This window comes from Ichthyophthirius multifiliis, assembly GCF_000220395.1.
Source record: "Ichthyophthirius multifiliis unplaced genomic scaffold scaff_1120509251175, whole genome shotgun sequence".
Taxonomy (NCBI): domain Eukaryota; phylum Ciliophora; class Oligohymenophorea; order Hymenostomatida; genus Ichthyophthirius; species Ichthyophthirius multifiliis.
The window spans coordinates 55,518-82,083 of NW_004086132.1; the positions used below are offsets into that span (position 1 = coordinate 55,518).

Consider the following 26,566-nt stretch of genomic DNA (forward strand, 5'->3'; position numbering starts at 1 on the left):
AGTCCCTTGAAACTTATTTCCATTTTTCGGCATACATTTATCCCATATTTTTTATTACTTTTTTATCTACTTTCCACAAAGCATTTCCACTCTAACTTTAATCAACAAATAATCCAAGAGGCTTACCTTAATTAAATATAATTTTATCCACAACAGGAGCATCAAAAGATGGATAAAGGAAATAAACTAAACTATTTCTAATATTTTAAGGTATATTTACCCTATGCCAAGGTGATTTAATAACTCCATTAGTTTAAGAGGACAAATAATCTCCAAAATTACAAATAAGAGCACCATTATTATATTCTTTGGCATAAACATCAGTAAACTAATTTTCGTTTTAAAAAATTTACAAACCAGGCTAATCTGCCCAAACAAGTGTAATTAAATTCCAATCAGTATGCAATGAGTTTCCCGTCTAACTAGCATTACTATTATGATTTAAAAATGAAGTAGGATAATATCGAAAACTTCTTACAAAACTTTCATATTTACAATATACATTGGCTTCTTATTTTAAACCTTAGAAAGCTTCATTTAATAAATTTAAAATTTACAAAGAGGTTTTGTAAAAATTTTCGTGGATTTAATTAAATTCATTTTTTTTGAAAAATGAAGGCCATATATTACTTGCTACAAGACTTGATTATTTCATAAAGTCTTCCGGAATTTCTTCACTGCCAAATGAAAACGATTCCTTTAATTCTATTAGGTCTTTGCTTCCACTTTCTGATCCTATTTTAAAGTATCCACGGGTTGCTCCTTTACCTTATATATTTCCTATTTTATCTTTTTCTTGTTATGGTAAAGTGTAGAGTTTATCTAATTAGGACATTATAGATTTTTAAGTATTCATTACTTTACTAAATTCTGAATTTTCAATTATAAAGCAACCTGTTGTTAATGCTGCTTCTTTTATATTTTTTATTTATTTTTAATGAGAGTCTAGCAGGTTTAAGGTTTAAATTTTGGAAAATTAATATATTAATTTTTTCATTTTTTTTATTTTATAGCTTGTAAATCCGTGTATGTACTTTAAATTTATAATATATTTAATTTCTATTATATTACTTTATTTTTTAATAGCTTTTTATTTTGTTTTTTATAAAAAATAAACTTAATCTAAAAAAAAAAAAATCTATTTAGTCTTTTTGTTTGCTTTTGTTAGGTTTTTAAAAAAAAAGTTATATAAAAAAAATATTAAAAAGTAATATAATTAATTTTAGTTATAATAATTTTTTGTTAAAAAATAAAATATTTATTTTTTTGTATAAACCATGAAAATATTATTTAAATAAATATATTTATTATAACTAAAATCAATTTTTCAATCCGTTTTTTTATTAAGAAAATAACAATAATTACTTTTAAGATTTGTTTTAGAATATATTTTTATTTGGAGTAGAAACATTTCTATTAGAAGATAAAGATGTAGTTTTGTTATATTATTTTTGGTTAAAGTTATTTTTCTTGAGAAAATTATTGTCATTTTATATTTGAAATGTTTTTTATTCTAAAATAAAATTGTTTTAGATTAATTTTTATAGGATATTATCCAAACTTTTTTACTATTAAAAACTTTAAGAATTATTGTAATTAAATATTTCATTTTAAATAGTTTTTTAAGTTACAACTTTACAATTACTATTATGTGAAAAGTTTAATTATTTATCTACTTATTTATTAATAACATTATTTTAAGATTTTTAATAAAGTTATGAATTTTAAATACTTTTTTATAAACAAATTTTATTAATTTTTTCACCACTGCTTTATTTTTTACACTTCTAAGTTTTAAGTGACACTTCTATTTAATTTTTTTATTTTCCTTTTTTTAATGAAAAATTATCTTTAGTTAAATTCGAATATAATGCTTTAAAAAAGCTAATAGGTTTTGAAAAATCCTTTTGATTATTAATATATTTTATTTCGTTTTTTTTCATTTCACTATTTTAATTTACCACTTATTATAATTATTATATCATATTATTTGTTTATTCTTTTTTTTATGTTTAAAAACAATTTATTATACTGCTTTAATAATTGCTTATCATTGTATTTTATTTTTTTTGATTTTCTTTACTTATACTTTCTTAATTTTTTGTTTAGTAATTCTTAAATTCTGTATTTGGAACATAATAATGAGTTGGACTTAATGAATTTTTAGTATTTTTAAGGGTTTAATTATTATTCATTATTTAAGATAAATTAGTATTTTTTGAATGAAATCTATTTTTAAAAAATTAAATATATATATATATAAAAATATAAATATATATATATATATATATATTTTATACATTTCTTTTTTTTTAGAATTTTTTAAGTCTATCCATATGTTTTTAGCACTTTGAAAGGCTTATGCTGAAGCTGAATTTTTCATATTATTATTTTCATTTAAACCAAGTAAATTTTATTTTTGTTTTTTAATATTTTAATTATTAATAATGCGATTGTTTTGACAAGATTGCACTTGCGAATAATTATTATCATTAGTAAATATTTTTTTATTACTTTTAATTTTTTTCAAACTTTATAAATTACAAGAAGAAAAGTTATTTTTAATATTAATGTGATTTTTATTATTATATTTTGTGAATATTTATGATTAACTAAAAGAATTTAATTGTAAATTTTTATCGTTAACTTTATAAGAATCTTATTTTTTATTATTTTATTTTTATATAATTTGCTGATTTTTTTAAAGTTGAATTAGATATTACTTTAATTAAGGTTATTATTAAAAGTTATCTTTGATATATATTTAATTATTTTAAAGAGAACTTTTATTTAGAAAATTAATTTACTTTAATATAGAATATTATTAGTTTTATTTGGCTTTATTTTCTTCATTTTATTTATTAAAAAATTATCCCTTATCATTATTTATAGTACTTTTAATGATTTTATTAGTAAAATACTATTATTATAAGTTTAGAATTTTATTTTTTAACATTTCTTTATTATTTTGCATGTTTGGTATATATACATGTTTTTTAATTGGAGTCATCGAATTTTAATTTTATTATGATATTCCTTCATTTTTCGATTGTTTAGATATTTATGTTGATTCACTTTTTATATCACTTTTTACCCCTTTTTAAGGGGGTGAAATATTATATAAATAATTTTCGGTATAAAATATATTAGGGGCAATTTTTGAAATTTAATTATTTTATTATTTAATTACCTTTTTTGTTTTCTTTTTTTTGGTATTTTAACCTTATAAATCATAAAAATCTAAATCCAATGATGAATTTAAACTTTCTTCATCTTTTAAAGTATCTTAATTTTTTTACGAGGAAACGTATAAGTTTAATTTGGCTTTGACTATTTAAACTTTTTTCAATGTCTATTACTGTTTCGTTTTTTGATGCTTCTAACATTAATTGTTCGGATGGATTATGTTCGTATTCATCTATTAATTTACTTAGTTATTACTTTTTTTATATTTCGCGTAATATATGCTCTTTTTAATGTTTAGCTTTACTTGAATGGTCAATGTATAAATCCAATTCCATTTAAAATTGTTCTTTGTATTTTTTTTTTTAAATAAATGTTTATTTATATATATATATATATATATATATATATATATATATTTATAATATATAATATTAACTATTAATTAACTAAACATTTAATTTATATTTGAAAAATTATGTATTTTGTATTTAAATTGAAAATAAAAAATTCATATATTATTTTCTTCATAATAATTTTTATTTTTTTAATATTTTTTAAAATAAAAATTTCATTTTTAATTTCTTTATTAACTTCCGTAAATTTTAAATAATTATTTAAGCTAAAATTTTATGTTTTAATCTTCACTTATTCTTTAATATGAAATTAATTAAATTGCCTTTTTTATTTAAAAAAATCTCTCCTATACTCTAAATGCAATATACCTATATAATATTATAAAAATAATACTAACACAAATATTTCCTATTATTCCCAAAAAATTAATTATTGGCATTTGTCATTTGTTATATTTAATACTTCTTCCATTATTACTTTTTATATTTATTATTATATTTTTAAAAGAACAACAAGTAATTGTATATTTTCAAAATATTGTTAAGTTTATATGTAATTATATGATTTTTAAATATCTTATTTTCCATATTCTTATAAAAGTATTTCATTTATTATTTATGTTATGGCATATAAAAAACCTAAATTTGCTACTCCTTTGTAAGCTCTTAGGCATAATAAATAATATTACTCATTAATTTAAGTGTCTTTTAGATATTTACAACTACCTGTACTATTAATTTCATTTATACACTATTTTGTTTCAGATTTAAAATCACTTAATTAGACTTTTTCAAAAAGATTTTAAAATATAGTTTTACACATATTTGCTCCCTTTTTTTTTAAGTTTCAAGTTAAACTTTGTCAACAAAAAAATAAATAAAGTTAGGATTTTATTATTAATATATTAAAATTGTATTTTGTATTAATTATGTATTAGCAGAATTTATTGTTTCACTAAAATATATTTAAGAATTGTTTATTTATTGATATATATTTGTTATATTATTTAGTGTATTTAATAATTATTATATTTATAAGAAATCCTTTTTTATTTTATTTTTTAAAAAATAAATATTTATTTTAATTTATTTTTTGATTTTATTTTTATTACAAAAAATTTACTAACTAACATAGTGTTAGTATAAAAATAAAATAAAGAAAAAACTTGTTTGAGCTTTTATTATTTTTTATTCTGTCAAATAAATATACATTTTGAAAATTAGTAACTTCCATTTTTATTTCTTTATTTTAAATTACGTTTCTTTATTTTCTATTTGTTTAAAGTTTAAATTTTCAAAGACAAGATATTCTAAAAAATATATTTAATTTAATTTTAAATAAATATAATACCTTAATTTTCTTTTTATAACATTTAATTTGTGTATTTTATACTTTAAATTTGTTTTAATAGCTTCATCTTGTGTAATTCTAGAAATAATCATAATTGACTTTATTAATGAATTATTTATAAGATTTATATTATAGTATAGAAAAGTAGAAAAAGGCAATAAAAAGTACCCAAATAATACTAATAAAAATAATATTTAAAGTTTAGATTTAAGACAAAATATTAACATTTTATTCAATTTATAATTTTTGGATATCTAAAAATTTTTGAAAGATTTCATTCATATTTAATTTTAAAAAGGCAAGAAATTGATTATTTAATTAAATATAAATATTATCAAACAAAAATTAGTGTTAAGTATTTAAAACTTTTTAAACTAACTCAAAAATAGAATATTTTCTTTAAAAATAAAGATTTTATTTTGAATACATAGCATTAAGAAGTATATTTTATTCAAAAAGAATTTATTAGTAATTAAATTAAGAATATAAAGTATTATTTTCTTGGAATTATTTATATATATAAGTGTAATTTTCTTACATTATTTAAATAAAAAGGATTGATCTTAATTTACTTTGAGAATTTTTAAATTTTATAACCCAATAAAATTACTACAAAGATTAAGTAAACTAAAATATGAAGTAATTTCAGTAGTATAGTTTAATTATTTTATCAAAAATTAAAAATCACTTATATTTAAATATAATAAATTTAATATTAAAAGCCCTAAAATAATTTATAAAAACCATTAACTAATGAATATTCTATATGTAATATACATAAATTAAGGTATTTTTTTGTAATTAGCTACATTATAAATTAGGTTAATCTAATTTTTAGCTTTAAATTTTTCCTTATTTTAATAAATTTCTTCACTATATTGAAAAAAAAAAAAAATATATAGATAAATATATTTATATATATATAAGATAATTAATTATTTATAAAAAAAAAAACTTATAATAGTGATTTGAATTTTAAATATCGCTTTTTATATTAATTATTTTTTATATACTATGTGTATCATCATTACTAACATTTCCTTATTCACTTTCATATTCACAAATATCATTTTTTTAGAAAATTTGTTTGATTCTTTAATTCATGTTTTTTGAACTCGAACATTAACTTGCATTATCTATTGTGCTTTATCTTTGTATTTAAATAATTTTTCTCTTGAAGTATTTTTGTAGATGTTATATATTTTTTATTTTAAAAAGAAGATAGTACACTTTAATTACAAGAAGAATAAGAAGTCTTAGTGATTCTTTTTGGAATATTTTATTCAGTAATATCATTTAAATTTTCTTATGAAATATTTTCTTATTAAAATTAAACTGCAGTTTTTCGTTACCTTACAGATTATTTTTTAATAACTTGTTGATGCATTAAATCCGAAACAATAAAAGATTAACTTAATTAAATATTAGAATTTTATGTTTAATTAGTTTAAGAAGAAAAAGAATTTGCATTTATAATTTTTTAATTTAATAATAAGTTATTTTAATCGCCATCTATTTTTTTATTTTAACTTTAATTTCCTAAATCATTAATAAAATTTTCTTCTAAAAAATAATTTTTATTTTAATTTATTTCTTAAATACTATTTTATTTCATTAATTATTAATTAAAAATTATTATTATTATTATTATTATTATTATTATTATTATTATTATTATTTATAATATTATGTTTTTTTTATCTTTTTTTACTAATTTAAAATTTCTTATTTTTATTTTTAATCATCATTTATTATATTTATTTTCAATTCTTTGAATAAAGAATTTTTTAATTATTATTTTTGAATAGAATATTTTGATTAATTTGTATATGAATTTATTTCCTCTTTAATATATTTGTATTTAGTTATTTCTACTATATAAAATATTAGCTATGTACCTTCTATTAAATCTATTTATTCTTTAGCCACACTTAATTCACAAATAAATGATATTTTATTATTTTTTTATTATTCTATAAATCCTGGGGATATTTTTTATTTATTTAATTAATGATATTTAGCATTTTTAAAATACATTCCGAATTCTTTTTTTATGTATTTTTTATTTTTTTTGAAAAAGAAAATATGAATTTTTACTTTTCGGTATATTTATTTCATATTATATGTTTTTATATATATTATTATTTTCACATTTTTTAAATAAATTTTATATTCCTGGAATTAGATAAGATAAATGAGTTTCTAATAGAAGGTTTGCATCAAAACTATTTTTTGATATTTAATTAATAAATTTGTAAAAATTCTATGAAAACTCCTTTACTTTTCCATATTAGTCCGCTAATATTATTTAAGAATTTGAATTTAATTTTAATAATAAAGCTGAAAAACAAAAACTATTATTTATATTCCAAAAATAATTTACATATAAATTAATTTTGAAAATAAACCCTCCTTAAAATAAAAATCAAAATAATAACAATATAATAAATATACCATTACATTTAGCAACAATGTTTCTATATTTTCTCATAATTTTAGTTTTTCCTGTTTCAATTAATCTTAAGATAAATTTATCATGCCAAATACTAATATAATCAGGAATAAGTTCATTTAAAGAAGAAATATTTTAGAAATGTTCTTTTTTATATCCAAAAAAGTTAGGAGTGTTTTCTGAAAATTATTAAATTTTTGCAAAAGATGTATTAAAATTACTTACTATTGTAGATACGTTACCTTTTTTATTATAAAATAGAAGAAATAAATAATTTTTTTAAAAATAAACAAATATACCTTCTAAAATATTTAAAACATTAATTACTTATTCTTTAGTATTTGAGAATTAAAAAGATATATTTGATAATTATTAAGAAATGCTTTTAAAATAAATAATATCATTATATATAATAAGCCTAAAAATAGAATATATCTTTTTAAAATGAATACTTGATTAGTAGTACTCCAAGTGGTCTTTAATTTGTTTTTCAAATTAATCACTTTGTAACATTAAATTTAAAACTTAATCTTCTAGATCATCTATAGAGTCATAACCATTTATAAGCTATTGAATTAATTTTTATTTATATTAAAAAATTTTTAATAAATTTTTAATTGTATCTTCGATTTATAAATCTGAAAGTACCATTTTTTCAAATAATTCTATTTATTAAGAAAATTAAATATCTTTTTGTCTTAAAATTTATAAATTTAATATAAAATAAAATAATAAATATATATTTTTATAAATAAATAAAATTAAAATAATGTATTATAATATACTAAAATAAAATATGCAATTTTTTAATAGTTAATATTTATAAATATAAATTAATTTTTTAATTTATAAATTAATAATAATAAAAAAATAATTTATAATATCTAATTTTACATTATATAATATAAATTAATATTTTAATTTATATAAATATATATATATATATATATATATATATATTTTATTTATTTATTTTAAATACATTATTTTATATATATATTACAAGCTTGAATATTTCATTGATTTGTCTAACTATTTTACATAATTTTTAATTATTTGAAAACAAGATTTTTCTATCATTTAAAAAATAAATTATTTTCTATGATAATTATTGTTCTCTTTTCTTAAATAATATAAAGCTTTTACATAATTATTTTATTCCTTAATGGAAAAAATCCAATATTTCATTTATAAATCTTACAATATCTTTAGTTTTTTTTTTTGATAATAATTTTTTTTCATAGTTTTTTATTTATTTAAATTATACCAAATAATTTTTTTGTTAATCTTTCTTTAAATTAAATATCATTTTTCTAAAATGGTAATCAACAAATCTATTTATCCATTATCTGAATTCTTTTAAGATAAATAAAAAATTAAAATTAAAATATATTATATTTTTTTATATAAAAAAATTATTTTATTTATAATGTTTTATTATATTATCAATATTTTTATTTTTCTCTGTTTTTTTTTTAAAAAAAAAAAAACCAAATCAATAAAAATAAAAATATTATAACAATATCTAATAGATTTTAATTATAATAAAATATAAAATAAAACTATCAACAAATAATTATATTTATAAAATCTTTGTTTATAATTTTTTTCTATAATTATTATATTAAAAACTCAATTAATATAAAAAATGGAATAAAAATTTTAATTAACCTATTTTTATTGTTAATTAGTTTTTAAAATAAAATTACAGAAAATATAAAATAATCTATAATTATTTTTATATTTAATATTTACCATTATACTATAATTATATAATTTAAGAAATATCATTTTTAGTAAATTCAAAATTTTAGAAATTATTATTGTCTTATTATTAATTTTATAAGTTATATTGAAAATTGCACGGACAAATATTATCACTACAATATAATTTATGAAATTCGAGAATGCCTAGAATTTTAATTTCATTTTTTTAACTAATTTCAATTTTTTTAGATAATTTTATAATAACATCAAAATAAAAAAGTGTATAATAAGGTTTTTTATGTGAATCTTTGATATTCATTTAATATAATTTATTAATTCTTTTTTAAACAAAACTTTTTTCTACAGTAATCAGGAATGTTCCTAAAATAAATGAATAAAGTAAACATGATTTCTCTTTAAAATGAGAAGTAAAATAATCAATAGTTTAAAGAATGCAAATATACAAATAAAATATAATAACTTATGTATATCTTTGCAAATAATACTTATTCATAAAAGGAAATTAAATAAATTATTCACAATAATAATAAATGCCAATTAAAAAGTTAAAAATTAATATATTTATATTTTCCATAAATTCTAAATGAATAAAGCAATTAAAAATAAATAAAAATAATAATTCAATGATTTTTTTAATTGAAAATTAAACTTTGAAAGGATTTTATGGTTACATATCAACATTATTATATACAAAAGTATATATAAAACTAATCAATAATAATAATATAAAATGAATTATTGATAAAATTCCTATTATAGTTTTCATAGTTTAATTAAATTTTTAAAAAAAGGATATTTCTAATCCTTATTCGAAAAAAACGCATATAAAAGTGCTCAAAATAAAATCAGATTTTATTATAAAAAGTATCCATTTAAAATATTATATGTACAAATGCAAAAAATAAATTTATTTATAATTCTATTATATTATTTAAAATAAATCATCTGGATTTTTATTCACTAATTATAAAAATAAAATAAGAAACAATATATCTATTAATATAAATATTATTTGTAATGCTAAGTATATATTTTCATGGTTATTTGCATTTTATAATAATATTGGAATTAATCGCGATGATTTCAAAGTAAATTTTAAGATTATTACAAATATATTAGTATCATTCTTAAATATTTATGTACTTGATAGACTGAAAATTTATAAGAAAAATATTATCATTAAAATCGTGTTAAGTATTTTAGATTATTTGTAATTTTGTTCAATAAAATATAAAAGATTCCATAAATTTGATAGTTTTTTTTTAAAAAGTTACTTATATAATTGTAATGAAGAGGATTTTGCATTTTTTTTGTTAATTTATTATAATTTTTATTTATTTTTGTATTAATTATTTCTATTTAAATAGCAAAATTATTATAAAATTTATTCGTATTTGTGTGAAATATATTAAATACATATTATTTTATATAGTTTATTTTATTTATTTTATACAGTAAAGATAAATTTTTAAATTTATATTTTAATTTTTTTTAATCATATAGTATATATATAATTTTTTTAATAATATAGTATATATAATTTTATAGATTGCTTTAAAACAAAGGATTTTATTATAATTTATAAATAATTATTATATTTAATTTTAAATTTTTTAAAAAAATATAATTATAAATGGGTTTTTTTTAATTATAAAGATTTAAATATTAAATAATATATATATATATATATTATAAAATATACTTTTTATAGTTTATTTTAATATTAAAAAATATTAGAGATGCATTATTAATTTAATTTTTCTTAGTTTACTAAAAACAAATATAGTAAATAAAATTTTAAAAATAAATTAATTTAAAATTAATCAGATATAATAAAACTTTTTAAATATAAAAAATTTCAAATAATTAATATGTAAATATAATAAAAATAATTAATTATATTATAGTTTATTTTATATGTTAATTTTTTCTTCCTTTATAAAAACATAAAGAAATTAAAAAATATATATTTTTTATTTATTATTAATTATTTTAATTTAAGGACTTATACCTTTTAAATGAGCGAAACATAATTTGTGTTTGAAATTTATCAAAATATTATTAATAATAAAGATTAATTATTAGTAAAAGGAGATTAATATCTATTAGATTTAATATAATAAAAAGAAGAGTTTGCTTATTAATCCATAAAATTATTAGTCTGCTAAGATTATGAAGAATAATTTAGAGCCTACATTGGCATATTAATAAAAAATATTCTTAAAGATAATTGGATGAAAGACAAGCAATTATAGAAATAAAAAAAAGTAAAAATTAAATATAAATCTAAATATAAATAAAATAATAAAATAGTAAATTAGAGAATTATTATTAAACGGAATAGTAATGAATGTCGAAAATTTAAAAATAATAGAAATAATAGTTAAAACAAAAAAAAAAAATATTTTAAATAAATATAATTAAAAAAAGGCATTAATAATATCAGATTTAATATTTTTCGATGGTGTTTAATTATGGACTAATTCTTTAATAGAAATAATTTAATGGATTCCTACTTAGGAAATACAATTAGTTGATACTGGATTAGAGTTTTTCAGTACTTTATTTTCCTCAATTAATGAAAAATACATCCAAGAAAAAATATTACCTGAATAATTTTCATTAGCTCCAATAATACCTTCATTGCTTTTATCTCTTTTCCATATTTTTGCTAATCCTGAAGTAATATAATGTACTTATATATAAAAATACATATACATATTATTTATTTTAATTACACATATAAACAAAATAATTAAAAATAAATAAATAGTTAAATGAAGATTAAAGAGTAAAACTTATTGTATTATTATATATGATTGTAGGTTCTTTTGCTTGGGCTGATGATTTAAATAATTAGTTGGTTTCTTAATGTTTTGATGATACTTTTGAAGCTTGGATTAACTTATTTATGAGTGCTTTAAAAACAAACCCGAAGTCTCATATAAAAATGAAAATTTATATTTTAAAAGTACTTATTTTAAATAAATTTAAAGCTATTTTTTAATTAAAAATAATAGATTTTAAATATAATTTATAGAGACTTTACTTATTATTCAAGAAAATCTATAAGCTCGAAATTAATTCCTATTTGGAGCTTCTTTAATTCTATATTACCTTTATATATGTGGAATTGTGTTTATAATGTACCTTTAAAATTTTTAAATGAAAATATTTAGCCAATAGATGAGTTTTGGAAATAAAAAGAACAAAAAGATGAAGAAAATATATCTTTAGGAAGCCATTATTTAGATGAAGAGGATGAATAGTTATATTAAAATGATATATATAGACTTACTTTAAACTGCATATAGTTAATAAGTACTTTAGCAATCAAAGAAACATTTTATTAAATTATAAAAATTGCAGTCTATCCTTTAATAAATGCCCTTTCAAATTTTATTTTTATAACAAAAGATATTGTAAGTAAAAAAAAATATGTAAATATATTTATATTTATTAAAAAAGGAATAATTATATATATATGAACCTACATCTGCAATAATAGTAAATGAAGAAGATGAATATACTAAAAATAGTATAAGAAACTAGTGCATATAATTATTATTTTCATTAATTGATAAATATAAAGATGAAACTGTATTGGCAATATTTTAAATTTGTGAAAATTTTATAATGGGTAAAGATAGTAATAAAAACTAAAATCAAGAATTAATTAATGCTTTCGATAGAGCTTTGAAAATAAAAAAAGATAAAAAAACAAGTATAGAATTATCAAAAGAAAAGTTTTCCGAAATAATAAAAAACTCCGGATTTTAAAATAATTCTGAAAAACACTTATTAAAATAACAAGAAGCCGCTTTATATATTTTGGGAAGCTTTTCAGATGATATTATTGTATTTTGCTATCGAAATAAATAATATGATATATTACAGTTAATAAAATACTTAATAAAAACATTCAATAAATAGGAAAATTCGATTTTAATTTCGAGAGCATTATGGTGTATTTCACGATATTCTGAAATTATAGGGGCTAAAGATGTAACTCTGTTTTTAGAAGCTTTCAAAATTACACAGGAGTGTATTTTTAATTAAAATAATTAAGCTTTTGTTTTGCTTGTTGCAATTAAAAGCTTAGGAATTATCTCACATAAAATACACTTTTTCAAAAATTAATTAATGAATTCTACCTAATTTTCTTATTATGGAATTGGAAATGTAGACATTATTCATTATTTTATTCAAATTTTGGATATTTTTTAAGATTAGGATACTGTTCTTATGGTTTTAGATAGTCTTTAAAATTTAATCAAATTAGAAAATAATAATTATTCGGTTGAATTGGCTAGTGTAGGAGCTAATTATATCCTCAAAATTTTTACACTTTTAAATGATCATCCTGGAATTAATAAATGTGTAATGAATTTACTTGTTTTATTAGTGGAAAATCCTATGGCTTTTAGGGTTGTATTTGAAGGAATTTCGCCTTTTATTTTAGACAGTTTTTAACTTTTCTAAAATTATTTGGAAGTTAATCCAAGTTTGCAATAAATTAAATAATATGATATTAATTTGATGATTGTAAATAATTATTTATATTTTTTATGTTATAATTTTTTTAAATAAATAAAGAGTATTTTAGAGATAATAAATATTTTTATTAATTATTGCAAAAATAATTCTGATGCAAATTCCTTAATGTAATTGTTAAATCCTTTAATTTAACTAATGATTTTAAACGAAGAAAATACACTTTAATAAAATGCAACAATTTGTCTTAAAAGCTTTTTAAAAATAGGAAATGAATACATATTTTAAAAGTAAATATAAAATGTTCTGTATTTTAAAAATATAAAAAAATATAAAGTAATTTAATATAAGATATGATGAAAGTAATAATGAAACTTTTATAAATTCCTTTAAATTCTCAAAGCGAAGTTTCGTCTACTTATTCAGGAAATTTGTGTATAATAGCTTTTCATAAAGTAAAATTATAAAAAATAAAAAAACTAAAAATTAAAAAGCTTCTTGGAGGAAATGGTGATCCAGATATATTAAGGCAAATAGTTTATAAAATATTCCGTTCAAAGTTAGCTACCACTGTTTAAGGTTTAGTATTAGTTTGGGCCAGGTTAATAAATAATAATGCTTTGGAAGCTGTAAATTTCCTAAGTTCGTTTAGTATAGAAAATAGACCTGCGATAAAAGTTTTAATTGATAAATGGCTTTTATAATAGCCTGTATTTAGAGGAAGGTTGACCAAAAACACAACTTTTTTGGCTTTAAGTAAACTCTTTTTGTTAAAAGATAAAAGAATAGAAAATTTATTGGCTATTGCATATAATCCATCTCATTCAAATGTGGGAAATGATGTAATTGCGCCATATAAGATTTTAAGTACTTTGATAAGAGGATTAGATAATGAAATGGGACCTTAATAAAAAAAAGAAAAGAAAAAAGAAAAAAATTAATTATTTAATTAATATGATAAAGATAGGTTAGAAGTATAAGATGATGATTAATTCGAAGAAGAAGAAGATGAAGATGAAGATAATTTGGTTTATGAAAAATTAGATAATGAAGAAAAAATCGAAGTTGATTTGAATATTATTTAAGATGAAGAAGATAATAATAATAATAATAATAATAATGTTGATATTTAGAAAAAATTTAATGTTTTTAATATTTTTTTTTATTTTGTTTACTTTTTTTTATTTTTTAGACTGGAGAAAATAAAACTGGAGGATTGGGAGAATTTGAAATCGGATCTACTAATTATATGACTGAAGGATTTGCTTTCGGATATGATGATGGGGAAGAATGTGATGAAACTACTGAAGAAGATTTAATTTATTTAAATGATGAATTTATAGATATTGAATGCAGTGTATTCCTTTTTTTTTATTTTATTTATATTTATCTATATTTTTTTGTTTTTTTTAAATATAGGAAATGTTAAAAAAAATATTTAATTAGCTCACAGCTTAAAATAATATTAAATATTTTACTGAATGTCTTAGAAAATTATTAAGGGAAGATATTATGTTGTTAAAAAAACATGTGATGATCAAAAATTTAGATTAATTATAGTTAAATTGATAGTTATTAAAAGATAAAAAATTATATTTATTTATTAAAAATTAAATTGGTTTTTATTTTATTTTTGGCTTTTTTGATTTTTTTTTTTATATGAAAATTTTTCAGAATTATTAAAATATTAAAAAATAGTAATTTTAATATATAATATCTTAAATATTTAAATTTTTTTTTTATTCTTTTAATTTAAAAAATTGAGAGAAAAAAATATAATTTTAAATTAAAAATTATAATAATTTATATATATTACGGATTAATTTTTAAATTATATCAATTAAATAAGTTATAAATAAATATTTTAATATTTTTGGAGAATATTTAATAATTTATTACAAGCAAATTAATATGTATTTTTTTTAATAATGTAATTATAATAAACTATAGTCTTTAGAAATCTATAATAATTTCATATAAGAAGTTATAATTTATATTCAATTTTATATAAGAATAAATTATTCATTTATTCTTTTTTTCTTGTTCATATTATTAATTACAAAGCAAAAGTTAAACAATTTTTTAATTTAATATTATAAATATTTGTTTAAGTGTTTAAAATTAATAAACTTTCAAATATGATTTATTAATATATATATAAAAATTTATTATTCAAATGACGAAAAAAAAATTTTAATGCTTAATAATAAAATATAACAATAATAATAGATTTTTTTAAAAAAAAAACATTATTAAAATGTCTATAAATAAAATAAAACCTTAAAATGATAATAATGCAGTTTAAATAAATTAATAAATATATTTTAATAGTGATACAAAAATATAAGACTATTATACGAAAGAAGGTACAATAGATTATTCTAAATTTTAATATGAATATAGAATAGTTAAACATAATATAATACTACCAGATAAAATAAAATATGTATATATGGTAGATGAATTTTTAATTATTTGTAATGTAATAATAAAAAAAATTAAATTTTTATTTACATTTAAAATTCAAGGAACGATTTTAAAAGTTTCCAGAAAAAATAATTGAACTAAAGCCAAATACACATATAAAATGGATATATTAGAAAAATAAGCATAATAATTAATAAGTAATGTATGGTTTAATAATAAAATAAAAAAAATAGACATTCTAATATTTTTCAGAATAAATAGTTTTGACAAAGCTTAAATAAATATTAAGTTAAAAAGTAATATAATCTCGTTTTTAAGATGAATATAAAATAAAAGCATAAATAGGAAAGGGGAATTATGCTATTGTAAAATAAGATCATATTTTCGTTTAATTAACATAAAAATATTTATAAATAGGTATATTCTGCAATAAACAAAATAACTAAACAAAAAGTAGCGGTAAAATGCTTTGAAAAATAAAAAATATTAAGCCAAAATAAAGGAATGCTTTCCATATATAATGAAATGAAAGTAATGAGAAGTATAACAGATAATTAGAATGTAATAAAATTATATGAAGTTTATGAAGGCGAAAATACAATATATTTTGTAATGGAAATAATAGATGGGATCTCCTTATATGAAGAAATTAAAAGACACTCATAATAACCTTTTAATGAAAACAAAATAACATTAATAATGAAAATGCTTATAGAAGGTATACAATACTATACTTCTAAAAATATAATGCATAGAGATTTGAAACCTGAGAATATTCTTTTTACATAAAAAGGGATTCTTAAAATAATAGATTTTGGTTTAGGAGCTTTCGAAAATGAATTCCCATATATATTTCCTAAATGTGGAACTCCTGGATTTGTAGCTCCTGAAGTAGCTAATTTAGTTGATTAAACTAAAGGTTATTAGTCTATATGTGATATTTTTTCAGCAGGAGTTATATTTTATATATTGTAAAAAAAAAGTTATTTTATAATTAATTATATTTACTTTTTTTTGTATTAATATTTTATTTTTTTGGATAGAATTACTGGAGAAGCAGTATTTCCAGGAAACAAATTTAATGAAGTTTTGAAAAAAAATAAATATTGCATAATAGATTTTAATAAAAAAGAAATTGAATAAAGTTCTAAACATTGTAAAGATTTACTTGTAAAAATGTTAGAAAAATATCCTGAAAAACGAATAAAAATATAAGATATTTTAAAACACGAATACTTTAATTAAGTAATAAAAAAATCACCTTCTTAAGAAAACCTTAAATTAGATGAACCTGCTAATAGCGTAAGAGAAAAAACAAAATCTCTATTTGTTATGCCTTTAAGAATTCCTTACCTTAGTAAAGATATTGAACAAATCGATAATAATTTAAGCTCTTTTGTTATTAAAGATTCTCTTTTTACAGGATGCAATTCTAGACAAAAATCTGACGCTTCAAAAAATGCTTATTATACTATAGGGTCTATTGACGAAAAATAATAAAGTAGGAGTAACAGTAGAAGATAAAACTCTTAATAGAAATACAAAGCATCAAATATTTATGAGAAATCCAAGTTGAAATTAAAAATGGCTATTAATGAAGAAGAGGAAGAAGATGATCATTAAAAAGTCCGTATTCATAAAAAAAGATGAGGAAGAAAAGTTTGATCAAAAAGTTGAGAACTTTTGTTTTTAAATAATTTGAGATATATATATATGTATATATATATATATATATATATATATATATATATATATATATATGTATATATTATTATTTTGTGATTGTATTTATTTTTATTAGTTTTTAACATATTTTATGTTTATATATTTTAATTATATGTTTATATACTTAATTTTTTTTTTTGTTTTGTTATTTTTTTTAAAAAAAAAAAAAAATTGTTTAGAATATAAAACTTAAAAAAATAAATGAACTTATTTACTTTTAAGATATTATATTTCTTTTTATTTTCAATTCAATCATTATTAGCAGCTATTTATAATTCTGTTTTTTTTCTCATATATTAAATAATCGGATAATCATTAGATTTTCTATATTCTGTTTTATTATTATTAATTTCAATTTAATTAACTTAATTTTATTCTTTTTAAGATAATTATTATATCACACCAATTTTAGCCTCTTATCCATTATTATTCAAATTTTCTTCATTATTTTTAACTCCGATTTATTTAGTTGAAATAAATTCTAAATGACAAGAAACATTAGATTTTTCTTAATTTTTTTTATAACTTTCTACTATTCTAGATAGGTTTTATAAATTTTCTTCTCTTTTATTATCTGGTATTTTTTCTATTAAATTTATTTTACCATCTACCATTTTAATGACTCTATTTGCGTAATTCTTTAAAGCAACATCATGTGTAACCATAATCTATTCATTTATTTTTTATTTTATTTTTAATCAAAAAAATAAAAAAATACCATAGTAATATTATTATCTTTATTTAAATCTAGTAATATTTTCATTACTTAATCAGTAGATTTTGTATCTAAATCGCCTGTAGGTTCATCCAAAAGTAAAATTCTGGGATTATTTGATAGCGAGCGACTTACTGTTACTCTTTATTATTCTCCTCCTGAAAGTTAATTTGGGAAATGATTTATTCTCTCCTTTAAACCGACCTATGTTAATAATTAAATGGCTCTTTTTCTGATTTAATCTTTGCTTAATTCTCCTCTTAAAATCATGGGAAGTTCCACATTTTCTAATGCTGTTAAACTTTAAATTAGATTAAAGGTTTAGAATACAAAACCTAGTTTTGTAAGACGTAAACTAGCTAGAAATTTATCATCTGTATTATTTTTTATTTTTTAACCACATATATATACATCCCCCTTTTTTTTATATATATATTTTATTGTTATTTTTTTATTTTTAAAATTATTTGTATTTATTTATATATATATACATATATATTATTTTTTTATAAAATTTGAAATAGAATAATATATTATATGAATTTTTTTTTACTTTTGTCGGCTTATCAATAGTGCCCATTATATTTAATAAAGTAGTTTTTCCTCCTCCTGATGTACCTAATATAGTTACAAATTCCCCTTCTTTTATATCTACAGTTACACCTTTTTAAATAATTATTAGTTTTTATTATTTTATTTACCTCTTAATGCAGTTACTCCCTCAACTCCTAAAATATAAGTTTTATGGACATTTTTGATAGAAATAATTTTATTTGGGTCATAAAATGACTATTATTTTACTTAGTAATTTTCATTAGTTTTATCATTAGTATTTTAAACTTTATTTAAGTCGCTTTAAAAATGTTATTATAATTCCAAGTTTTCATTCATGTTTATTTTATTTAAATTATTTGTCTTCGTTTATTTTGTTTATCTATTTTTTAATTTTATTTTTAATTTTAGAAAACATAATAATAATCATTCGAAAAAGTTAAATAATTTAGAGAATTTTATTTTTTATTTTTTAATAAAAAATAAACTTAAATCTAAAAATAATATATTTGGTTTTTAATTCATTTTTAAAAAATATACTGAAAAAAAAAAAATGTAAAATTAATAATATCCTAACGATATTTCTTCTTCAGAAGATTACAATTTATTTTTTACTTAACTAACTAGTTTAATATAAGAAACTGAAGAAAAATATAATAGTTTTTAATGCTAAATTCAGAATGAAGATTTGTAGAAATATACAACATAAACTACCTAAATCCGATAAACAATAGAAGAATTAGAAAATTATATAAGAAATAACCCTTAACATTTCCAAAATACAGTCCACTTTAATCTAAATAAACTTTTTTTGCATATGACTGGAAAGTACTTGTTTATGGGGCTTTTAATGAGTTTATTTTAAAATATGCTAAATTGTATAAGTATATATGTTCTTGATAAAATAACCTATTTATTTAATAGGACGAAAACTTAATAAAATAAATTAATTATAACAATTTTAATTTTATCATTAATTTTTATGTATTTTATTAGAAGTATATTTTTAGCATAATATAATTGGTTTAATGCGAAATGGTAAGCGAAATGCAAAACAACTTTATAATATATCATTTTTAAAAAAGCCTTAAAAAGTCAGGTTTTTTAAGAAGAAATTGATTAAAAAAATAAGGAAAAAAATAAAAATATTCCTGATATTAATAATGCCATGACTGTTGATATTGATTAAATTCTTTAACTATTTTGGGGACTAATAGAAGCTATAAGTGGAACATTTACAACTGTTATTTTAATGATTCTAATTTATATAATGCTATAAAACTCAATTAGTTAGGGCTTATATTTTTTAATAGGAGCAGTTTTATTTAATATGTTGGCTATAACTATTGAAACTGTATATAATATAATAAAAAAATATAATTATAAAAATTAATATAAAAAAAAAAAAATTAATATAATTAAATATAAAAAAATAAATATATAATATTTAATAAAATAAATATATATATTATATATATATATATATAAATATATTTTTTTTTATTTATATAACTTTACAAATGTTGAAAATTACTTTTTTTTTATATTTTTAATTTTTAAACACAATATTAAACACAATTTTATATAAAAATATCGATTTAAATAATATTTTTTATTATTTATTATAAGAATATTTTTTTTTACATTAGTGTATAGTTTGTAAATAATATAAATACAAAGATGATAGAATTTCTCTTAGTTAAGACATTTATGAAGGCATAAAAAGTATAAAATAATTTGGATGGGAAGAACATTTTAAAAAAAAAATTGATTAAATAAGAAAATTAGAACTAAAATGTTTGCTACAAATGTCCATGTTCGATATTATCTAGTTAGTATTTTGGAATGGTTTAAGCTATTTTTTGCTATTCTTTTTTTTATAATAATCTTATGATTCATATTAGGATAAAAGTAAATTTTAGAAAAATGTTAATGTATTTTCTATTATTGCAGTTTCCAATTTTATTATTTATCCTATGGGAATTATACCATTTTCTTTAAGTATGGTTATTAAATCTTTTGTTTCTTTAAGAAGAATTTAAATTTTAATGAATTAGAAAGAAATTTAGAAAGAAAACAGTAAATATTATAATTGTAATATAATATTACTATTTTTATTAACAAAATAAATAAAGAAATTAGTTTGAAAGAATTATAAAAAAATTTAGAAAATAACTAAATAAATAGTAATGAAATTAAATAATAGAATTTTATTAATTCGCCAAAATAAGATTTATAATAATTAAATGAAAAGTATTATAAAGTGGATATTTAATTAAGAGCATCTTTTTTCAAATGGCCTTAATAATAAATAACTGGATAAAAAATAAATAAATATGATATTGATAAAAACTAAGTAGTTTTAGAAAAACTTTTCGCATATAAAAATACTAAGCCTTAAGATTAAAAAAGTAATTTTTCTTCTATAGCTGAAGAAAAAGCACACGAAAGTATTGATAATTTCCTTTGTAAGCCTATATTATATAATGTTTAAAATATTGATGAAGATGATGATGATGAGGAAAATGATGAAAGCAAAGAGAATGAAAATAATTATGAAGATGAAGTAAATTCTAAAAATAAGAAAAATAATAATTCTACTTTCGAATTAAAAATTAGTACTTTAACAATCCATTAAGGAACTTTAAATGTAATTATAGGGTTAATAGGTTTTTTTTTTTAAAAAAAAAAATATTAATATTAAAAAATATTCATTAAATGTATTAGGAAGTGGCAAAAGTGCATTAATGAATGCTATTTTAAATGAAATGGAGTAATAAATAGATAGGAAATAAAGTAAAATTTTACTATTAATGGATGAAAAAAGGAAAAGTTAATAAAAAGTAGTAAATGAATAAAATGAATAAAAAGAATAAATAGAGAAAATATTTAAAAACACTAATAAAATATTAGTAAATGGAACAATAAGTTACGTATCGCAAAATCATTGGTTATAAAATAAATCAGTGAAAGAAAATATCCTTTTTGGTAAAGAATATGATGAAAATTGGTATAAAAAATGTTTTGAGGCTTGTGAATTGAAATAAGATTTTGATTTATAATATTAAGAAGACTAAAGAAATGTGGGGCCATAAGGTAATAATTTAAGTGGGGGATAAAAATAGAGAATTTGCCTATGTAGGGCTATTTATTAAGGTAATGATATTTATCTTTTAGATGATGTTTTTAGTAATCTGGACTATAGTGTAGCTTAGAAAATATATGAAAATGCTATTTTATAACTTTTAATCAAATAAAAATAAAAGACAGTAATTTTGATAACTTCATAATATGGTTTATTGAATAAAAAAGAGGAAATAAGTAAGATTATTTATGTGAAAAACGGAAAAATAGAAAAAGATAATTAAAAAATTAAATAGTTTATAAACGGATAATTATAAAAGGAAAATTTTCAAAAAACAAAAATTATTTCAAATGATGATTATATGGAATACGCGAGTTCTTTAATTGATTATGATTTAAATAGTCTAGAAATTGATAATAATAATTAAGAAGTTTTATATTTTTTTGATAATAATGATGAACATAATTAACCTGAGAGTTATCTAGGTTCAAATATTCATTAATAAAGTTAAATTGCACATGATAGAGATTGCATGATTAATAGTTATAGAGTTGATAATTCTTAAAAGTCGAATATGTATTATTAAAATTTAAAGGCTTTGAATCAAAAAGCTTAATAATAGAATGTTTACTAGTAGTATTCGTATTCAATGTCAAAAATTTCATCAAATCAACTATTAGAAATTAATTCAAATAATTAATTACAGTATAGTGGAATTTCTACGAAATAATAATTGCTTAATCAATAAGGTTAAGCATAAACTGAATAATAAATAAAAGACAATTAGATTATTATTAAGCTAAGTAATAATAATGAAGAAAAAAGGGAAAAAGGAGATGTAAAATTATCTACTATTATACTTTATTTATAATCTATGACTTTCATTTTAGGATTTCTATATTTTATTTCAAGCTTTTTTAGTTAAGGTTCAATGATGTTAATTGATTTTTGGTTAAAGTATTATTTTTAGCCTAAAGAAGATTAAAAAAAGAATAATTTTTCTTTTCAAAATATTAATAAATATTTCAAAGGAGATTTCAAAGATTTGTTTTTGTCTTTTATTTATATATTTTTAGCTATAACATTTTTAAGAAGTTTTCTTTATTGCATTTGTAATATTTTAACTTCAAAAAAACTATTTTGTAGACTTAATAAAAGTATTATGTATTCAAAAATGAAGTTTTTTGATTGTAATCCTGTAGGAAGAATCATTAATAGAGTTTCGGATGATATTGTTAATATTGATGAATTATTACCTGCTTCAGTTAATAGATTTACTAAATTTTTAGCTATTGTTGTAGGGTATATATTTTTTTTTTTTACCAATATATGTTATTCATAAAAAAAAAAAAGATGCTTAGTTGGAATTATTATATAATTATATTGGCTTATAGCTTTTGTTTTATAGCAATTTTCGCAGTAAATAGATTATAGAAACTTTTTAGAATTTCAAATAGAGAAATTAAAAGATTAAATTCGGTAAATGCAGGGAAATTATTAAATATAATAAACGAAACTTGTAAAGGTTTATCTATAATAAGAGCTTTTGGAAAAGAAGATTTTATTTTAAAATAATACATAAGCTCACTAAATGAAAATATAAATAGCTTTTTGATTTCTTAAGCAATTTAAATATGGATGTTGATTAGACTTTAATCTATTATGAATGCTTTTTTTTTAGTAGTGGGAATATCAAGTATTATAGCAGTTTATTAGAAGGAGTTTTTTTAATTTTTAGGTATTAATAATGCAGTTATTTCTATGTGTTTGACTTATGTTTTGCTTTTGTCTGGAAAATTTTCTGATGTAATATTTTAATTTTGTACTGTGGAATAATAGATTATTAGTGTAGAAAGAATAGGGTAGTATTTATAAAACGAATAGGAAAGTATAACTACGCTTTTAAAAGATTAATAATAATAAGATTAGTAAATATACGAATTAAGTTAAAGCGAAATCGATTAAAACTATTCTATTATATTCAAAAATGTTTGTTTTGCATATAACAATAATTTAGCAGAAAATGGATAATATGTGATTTCGAACTTTTCACTAAAAATAAAAAAGGGAGAAAAAATTGCTATTTGTGGAAGAACAGGGTCAGGTAAAACTTCGATATTTAATATACTTTTTGGAATGTATCCTATTTAGAAAGGATAAATATTTGTAAATAATAAAAGTTTGTAAGATTTTAGCTTAAAATATTTAAGGTCTTAAATTTCTATTATACCTTAATTTGGATTCCTTTATAAAGCTTGCTTATAAGATAATTTAGATCCTACTGGAATTTATGAAAAGGAATATATTTAGTAAAAAATTAATAATACAGGCTTACAAATAAGAAATAATTAACAAAAATTTGATAACAATAATAATTATAATGATTTAGATTTCCAAATTAATTAAGGTGGAGAAAATCTCTCTAATGGGGAAAAATAAATCATTAATTTTCTCAGAATAATACTTAGGGATAGCGAAATTATCTGTTTGGATGAGGCCACATCAAATATGGATCCTTATACTGATTACCTTTTGAATAAATAAATTTTCTAGTTTGCAGAGGGGAAAACTCTTATTGTTATTACACATAGATTAGAAAATATTGAAAAGTTTGATAGAATTGTTGTGCTTGAAAAGGGAAGAATTGTAGAATGTGATAACCATAAAAAACTTAGATAAATACATAATGGATTTTTTAATAGATTATAATAAAAAAAAATATGATTTTTAATTTTATTTAAATCTATAATGCTTTTTATTTTAATAAACTAATATTATATATCTAATTATTATTATTTATTTATACTTTTATTTAATTTAGTAATTATATAATATTATTATAATATATTTATTATTTAAAGTTATTTATCTTTTTAATTCCAACAAAAAATATAAATATCTACATATGTTATTAATATAAAAATCTAAGTGAAGGGAATTAAAAATCTAATATAAAGAAGTTTAAGAAATTATAAATTGTTATTATATAAACTATTTAACTGTAAAAATTTTTTTTTTTTTTTTTTTGAACAAAAAAAATAAAAAAATATATATAAAATAAATATATATATAAATATGGTATTATTATATTTATCTATAAAAAAAAAAACAATCTTTTCTCATTCTATAGAAATACCATAATTATATCTAATATTTGACATAAGTAAATTAATAACTTATTCATAAGTATTAGTTTTTCTACCTAAACCAACTAAATCTGAATGATCACATTCAAAATTTAGAAGATGAGTTCCCCATTAAATTTCTTCATGGCAAAAAACTCCATCATTATCAGTTGGTGGTCCATAACTTTTATTAAGCCCGTTATAAAGAACATTAGAAGTAACTTTAAATAAATCAGAACAATGAGCTTATAAAGTTTCAGCTCCTACAGAATAATATGAAACATTTTAATCATTACAAATTGAAAGGTTAAAACTTCTCATATTCTCAGGTCTAAAAAATAAAAACGATTAAAAATCTAAACCTAAAAACCTTTAAATACCATTAATTTCTTAATTATTAATAATCCTTTTTTCAAATGCAGTTATTATTTATGCACCTCTATTTACAATATGTATATATATATATAAATATTTTGTTTTATACTTATGAGGAGTTGCTATTGTGGATAATGATTATACTTAATTTTTTCCTTCTAATTAAGATATGAAATATCTTATATCTATTCCCGAAGTGCTATATGATATTAAATGGGCTTTTTAAGCTTTTTCTTTTTCTAATATCTATATTATTATTTTTATTATTTTTTTTTTATTTTTTTTTAACTTATTATATTTTTTGTTAGGCTTGCTTTGCTCTGTTTTCTACCGAATCTTCTTTATATTGAATTATTGGTAATAAGTATGTTTTTGCATTAGATTATTTTTATAATATTTTTTATATTTGTTCAAAGTGTACTGTTCCAAAATAATCATATACGTTTTTTAAAACGTTATATGTGAAAATAACTGGTTAGTCGATTTTTTTTGTTACTTTTTTCATTTTTTATTTAATTGAAATAAAATATATAAAAGATATATTTTGAAAAAATATAAATATATATATATATATTTAAATCAAATTTTTTTTTATTCTTTAAAAAAAAAAAATTAATTAATAATAAAATAATTAAAAACCATAAAACTATATTTTATATTATATATGTTCTTATAAATATTTAATTTATTATTTAATAAAGAAAATAAACTTTTATGTTTATATTATATAAGAAGTAATTTTAGAAATATAATATATTTAATTAATTATAAACTTTGATGATATAAATTACAAGCATATGTCTAAATTAATGTATGTAGACAAATTTTATAACTGACTAAATATATTTTTTTATTCAATATTATGATTAAAATATTTTCATTTTTTGTTATTACATTTAAATAAATTTGTTATGTTAATTTATAAAATTAATATATTAATAATATAAATAAGATTAATTTATTAATAAAATAATATAATAAAAAAGTGTTTATATTAT

The 26,566-nt window shown here is 17.5% G+C and overlaps 6 protein-coding genes across 6 annotated transcripts, besides 22 other annotated features; 3 read left to right on the plus strand and 3 right to left on the minus strand. All coding sequences in view use genetic code 6, as the record gives it.

Moving 5' to 3' along the window:
* Positions 1 to 1,235: 1,235 nt before the first annotated feature.
* Positions 1,236 to 1,292: a microsatellite.
* Positions 1,293 to 2,238: 946 nt separating this feature from the next.
* Positions 2,239 to 2,286: a microsatellite.
* Positions 2,248 to 2,293: a microsatellite.
* A 1,272-nt stretch (positions 2,294 to 3,565) lies between these two features.
* Positions 3,566 to 3,618: a microsatellite.
* A 2,903-nt stretch (positions 3,619 to 6,521) lies between these two features.
* Positions 6,522 to 6,569: a microsatellite.
* A 746-nt stretch (positions 6,570 to 7,315) lies between these two features.
* IMG5_154100 (hypothetical protein) lies at positions 7,316 to 9,100 on the minus strand (the record flags this gene model as incomplete). The annotated part of the gene is made up of 3 exons (XM_004030710.1): positions 7,316 to 7,584; positions 7,795 to 7,909; positions 9,098 to 9,100. The coding sequence occupies 3 exons, from the start codon at positions 9,098 to 9,100 to the stop codon at positions 7,316 to 7,318; spliced, it is 387 nt and encodes a 128-aa protein (XP_004030758.1).
* Positions 8,266 to 8,302: a microsatellite.
* A 339-nt stretch (positions 9,101 to 9,439) lies between the features above and the next one.
* Positions 9,440 to 15,133, plus strand: IMG5_154110 (importin 9, putative; the record flags this gene model as incomplete). Its single annotated transcript, XM_004030711.1, has 11 exons — positions 9,440 to 9,477; positions 10,503 to 10,524; positions 10,574 to 10,600; positions 11,501 to 11,752; positions 11,844 to 12,041; positions 12,091 to 12,492; positions 12,539 to 13,854; positions 13,902 to 14,019; positions 14,059 to 14,685; positions 14,757 to 14,921; positions 14,984 to 15,133. 11 exons carry the CDS (start codon positions 9,440 to 9,442, stop codon positions 15,131 to 15,133), a joined length of 3,315 nt encoding a protein of 1,104 aa, XP_004030759.1.
* Positions 10,546 to 10,608: a microsatellite.
* Positions 10,557 to 10,614: a microsatellite.
* Positions 11,342 to 11,390: a microsatellite.
* Positions 14,660 to 14,685: a microsatellite.
* Positions 14,721 to 14,754: a microsatellite.
* A 1,383-nt stretch (positions 15,134 to 16,516) lies between the features above and the next one.
* Positions 16,517 to 17,655, plus strand: IMG5_154120 (protein kinase domain protein; the record flags this gene model as incomplete). Its single annotated transcript, XM_004030712.1, has 2 exons — positions 16,517 to 16,910; positions 17,277 to 17,655. The coding sequence occupies 2 exons, from the start codon at positions 16,517 to 16,519 to the stop codon at positions 17,639 to 17,641; spliced, it is 759 nt and encodes a 252-aa protein (XP_004030760.1). The 3' UTR covers positions 17,642 to 17,655.
* Positions 17,656 to 17,694: 39 nt separating this feature from the next.
* Positions 17,695 to 17,760: a microsatellite.
* A 204-nt stretch (positions 17,761 to 17,964) lies between these two features.
* IMG5_154130 (hypothetical protein) lies at positions 17,965 to 19,322 on the minus strand (the record flags this gene model as incomplete). The annotated part of the gene is made up of 5 exons (XM_004030713.1): positions 17,965 to 18,047; positions 18,321 to 18,384; positions 18,435 to 18,848; positions 18,985 to 19,094; positions 19,133 to 19,322. 5 exons carry the CDS (start codon positions 19,320 to 19,322, stop codon positions 17,965 to 17,967), a joined length of 861 nt encoding a protein of 286 aa, XP_004030761.1.
* Positions 19,323 to 20,313: 991 nt separating this feature from the next.
* Positions 20,314 to 24,792, plus strand: IMG5_154140 (hypothetical protein; the record flags this gene model as incomplete). Its single annotated transcript, XM_004030714.1, has 7 exons — positions 20,314 to 20,337; positions 20,633 to 21,062; positions 21,413 to 21,652; positions 21,711 to 21,779; positions 21,864 to 22,469; positions 22,818 to 23,370; positions 23,430 to 24,792. 7 exons carry the CDS (start codon positions 20,314 to 20,316, stop codon positions 24,790 to 24,792), a joined length of 3,285 nt encoding a protein of 1,094 aa, XP_004030762.1.
* Positions 20,340 to 20,402: a microsatellite.
* Positions 20,343 to 20,429: a microsatellite.
* Positions 20,344 to 20,385: a microsatellite.
* Positions 20,350 to 20,466: a microsatellite.
* Positions 20,368 to 20,447: a microsatellite.
* Positions 20,443 to 20,477: a microsatellite.
* Positions 24,793 to 25,103: 311 nt separating the features above from the next.
* Positions 25,104 to 25,140: a microsatellite.
* Positions 25,107 to 25,144: a microsatellite.
* A 43-nt stretch (positions 25,145 to 25,187) lies between these two features.
* Positions 25,188 to 25,524, minus strand: IMG5_154150 (hypothetical protein; the record flags this gene model as incomplete). The annotated part of the gene is made up of 1 exon (XM_004030715.1): positions 25,188 to 25,524. A coding segment is annotated over one exon (337 nt), but the record flags the coding sequence as incomplete, so codon positions are not given.
* Positions 25,525 to 25,817: 293 nt separating this feature from the next.
* Positions 25,818 to 25,852: a microsatellite.
* Positions 25,853 to 26,488: 636 nt separating this feature from the next.
* Positions 26,489 to 26,546: a microsatellite.
* The last annotated feature ends 20 nt before the right edge of the window (positions 26,547 to 26,566 follow it).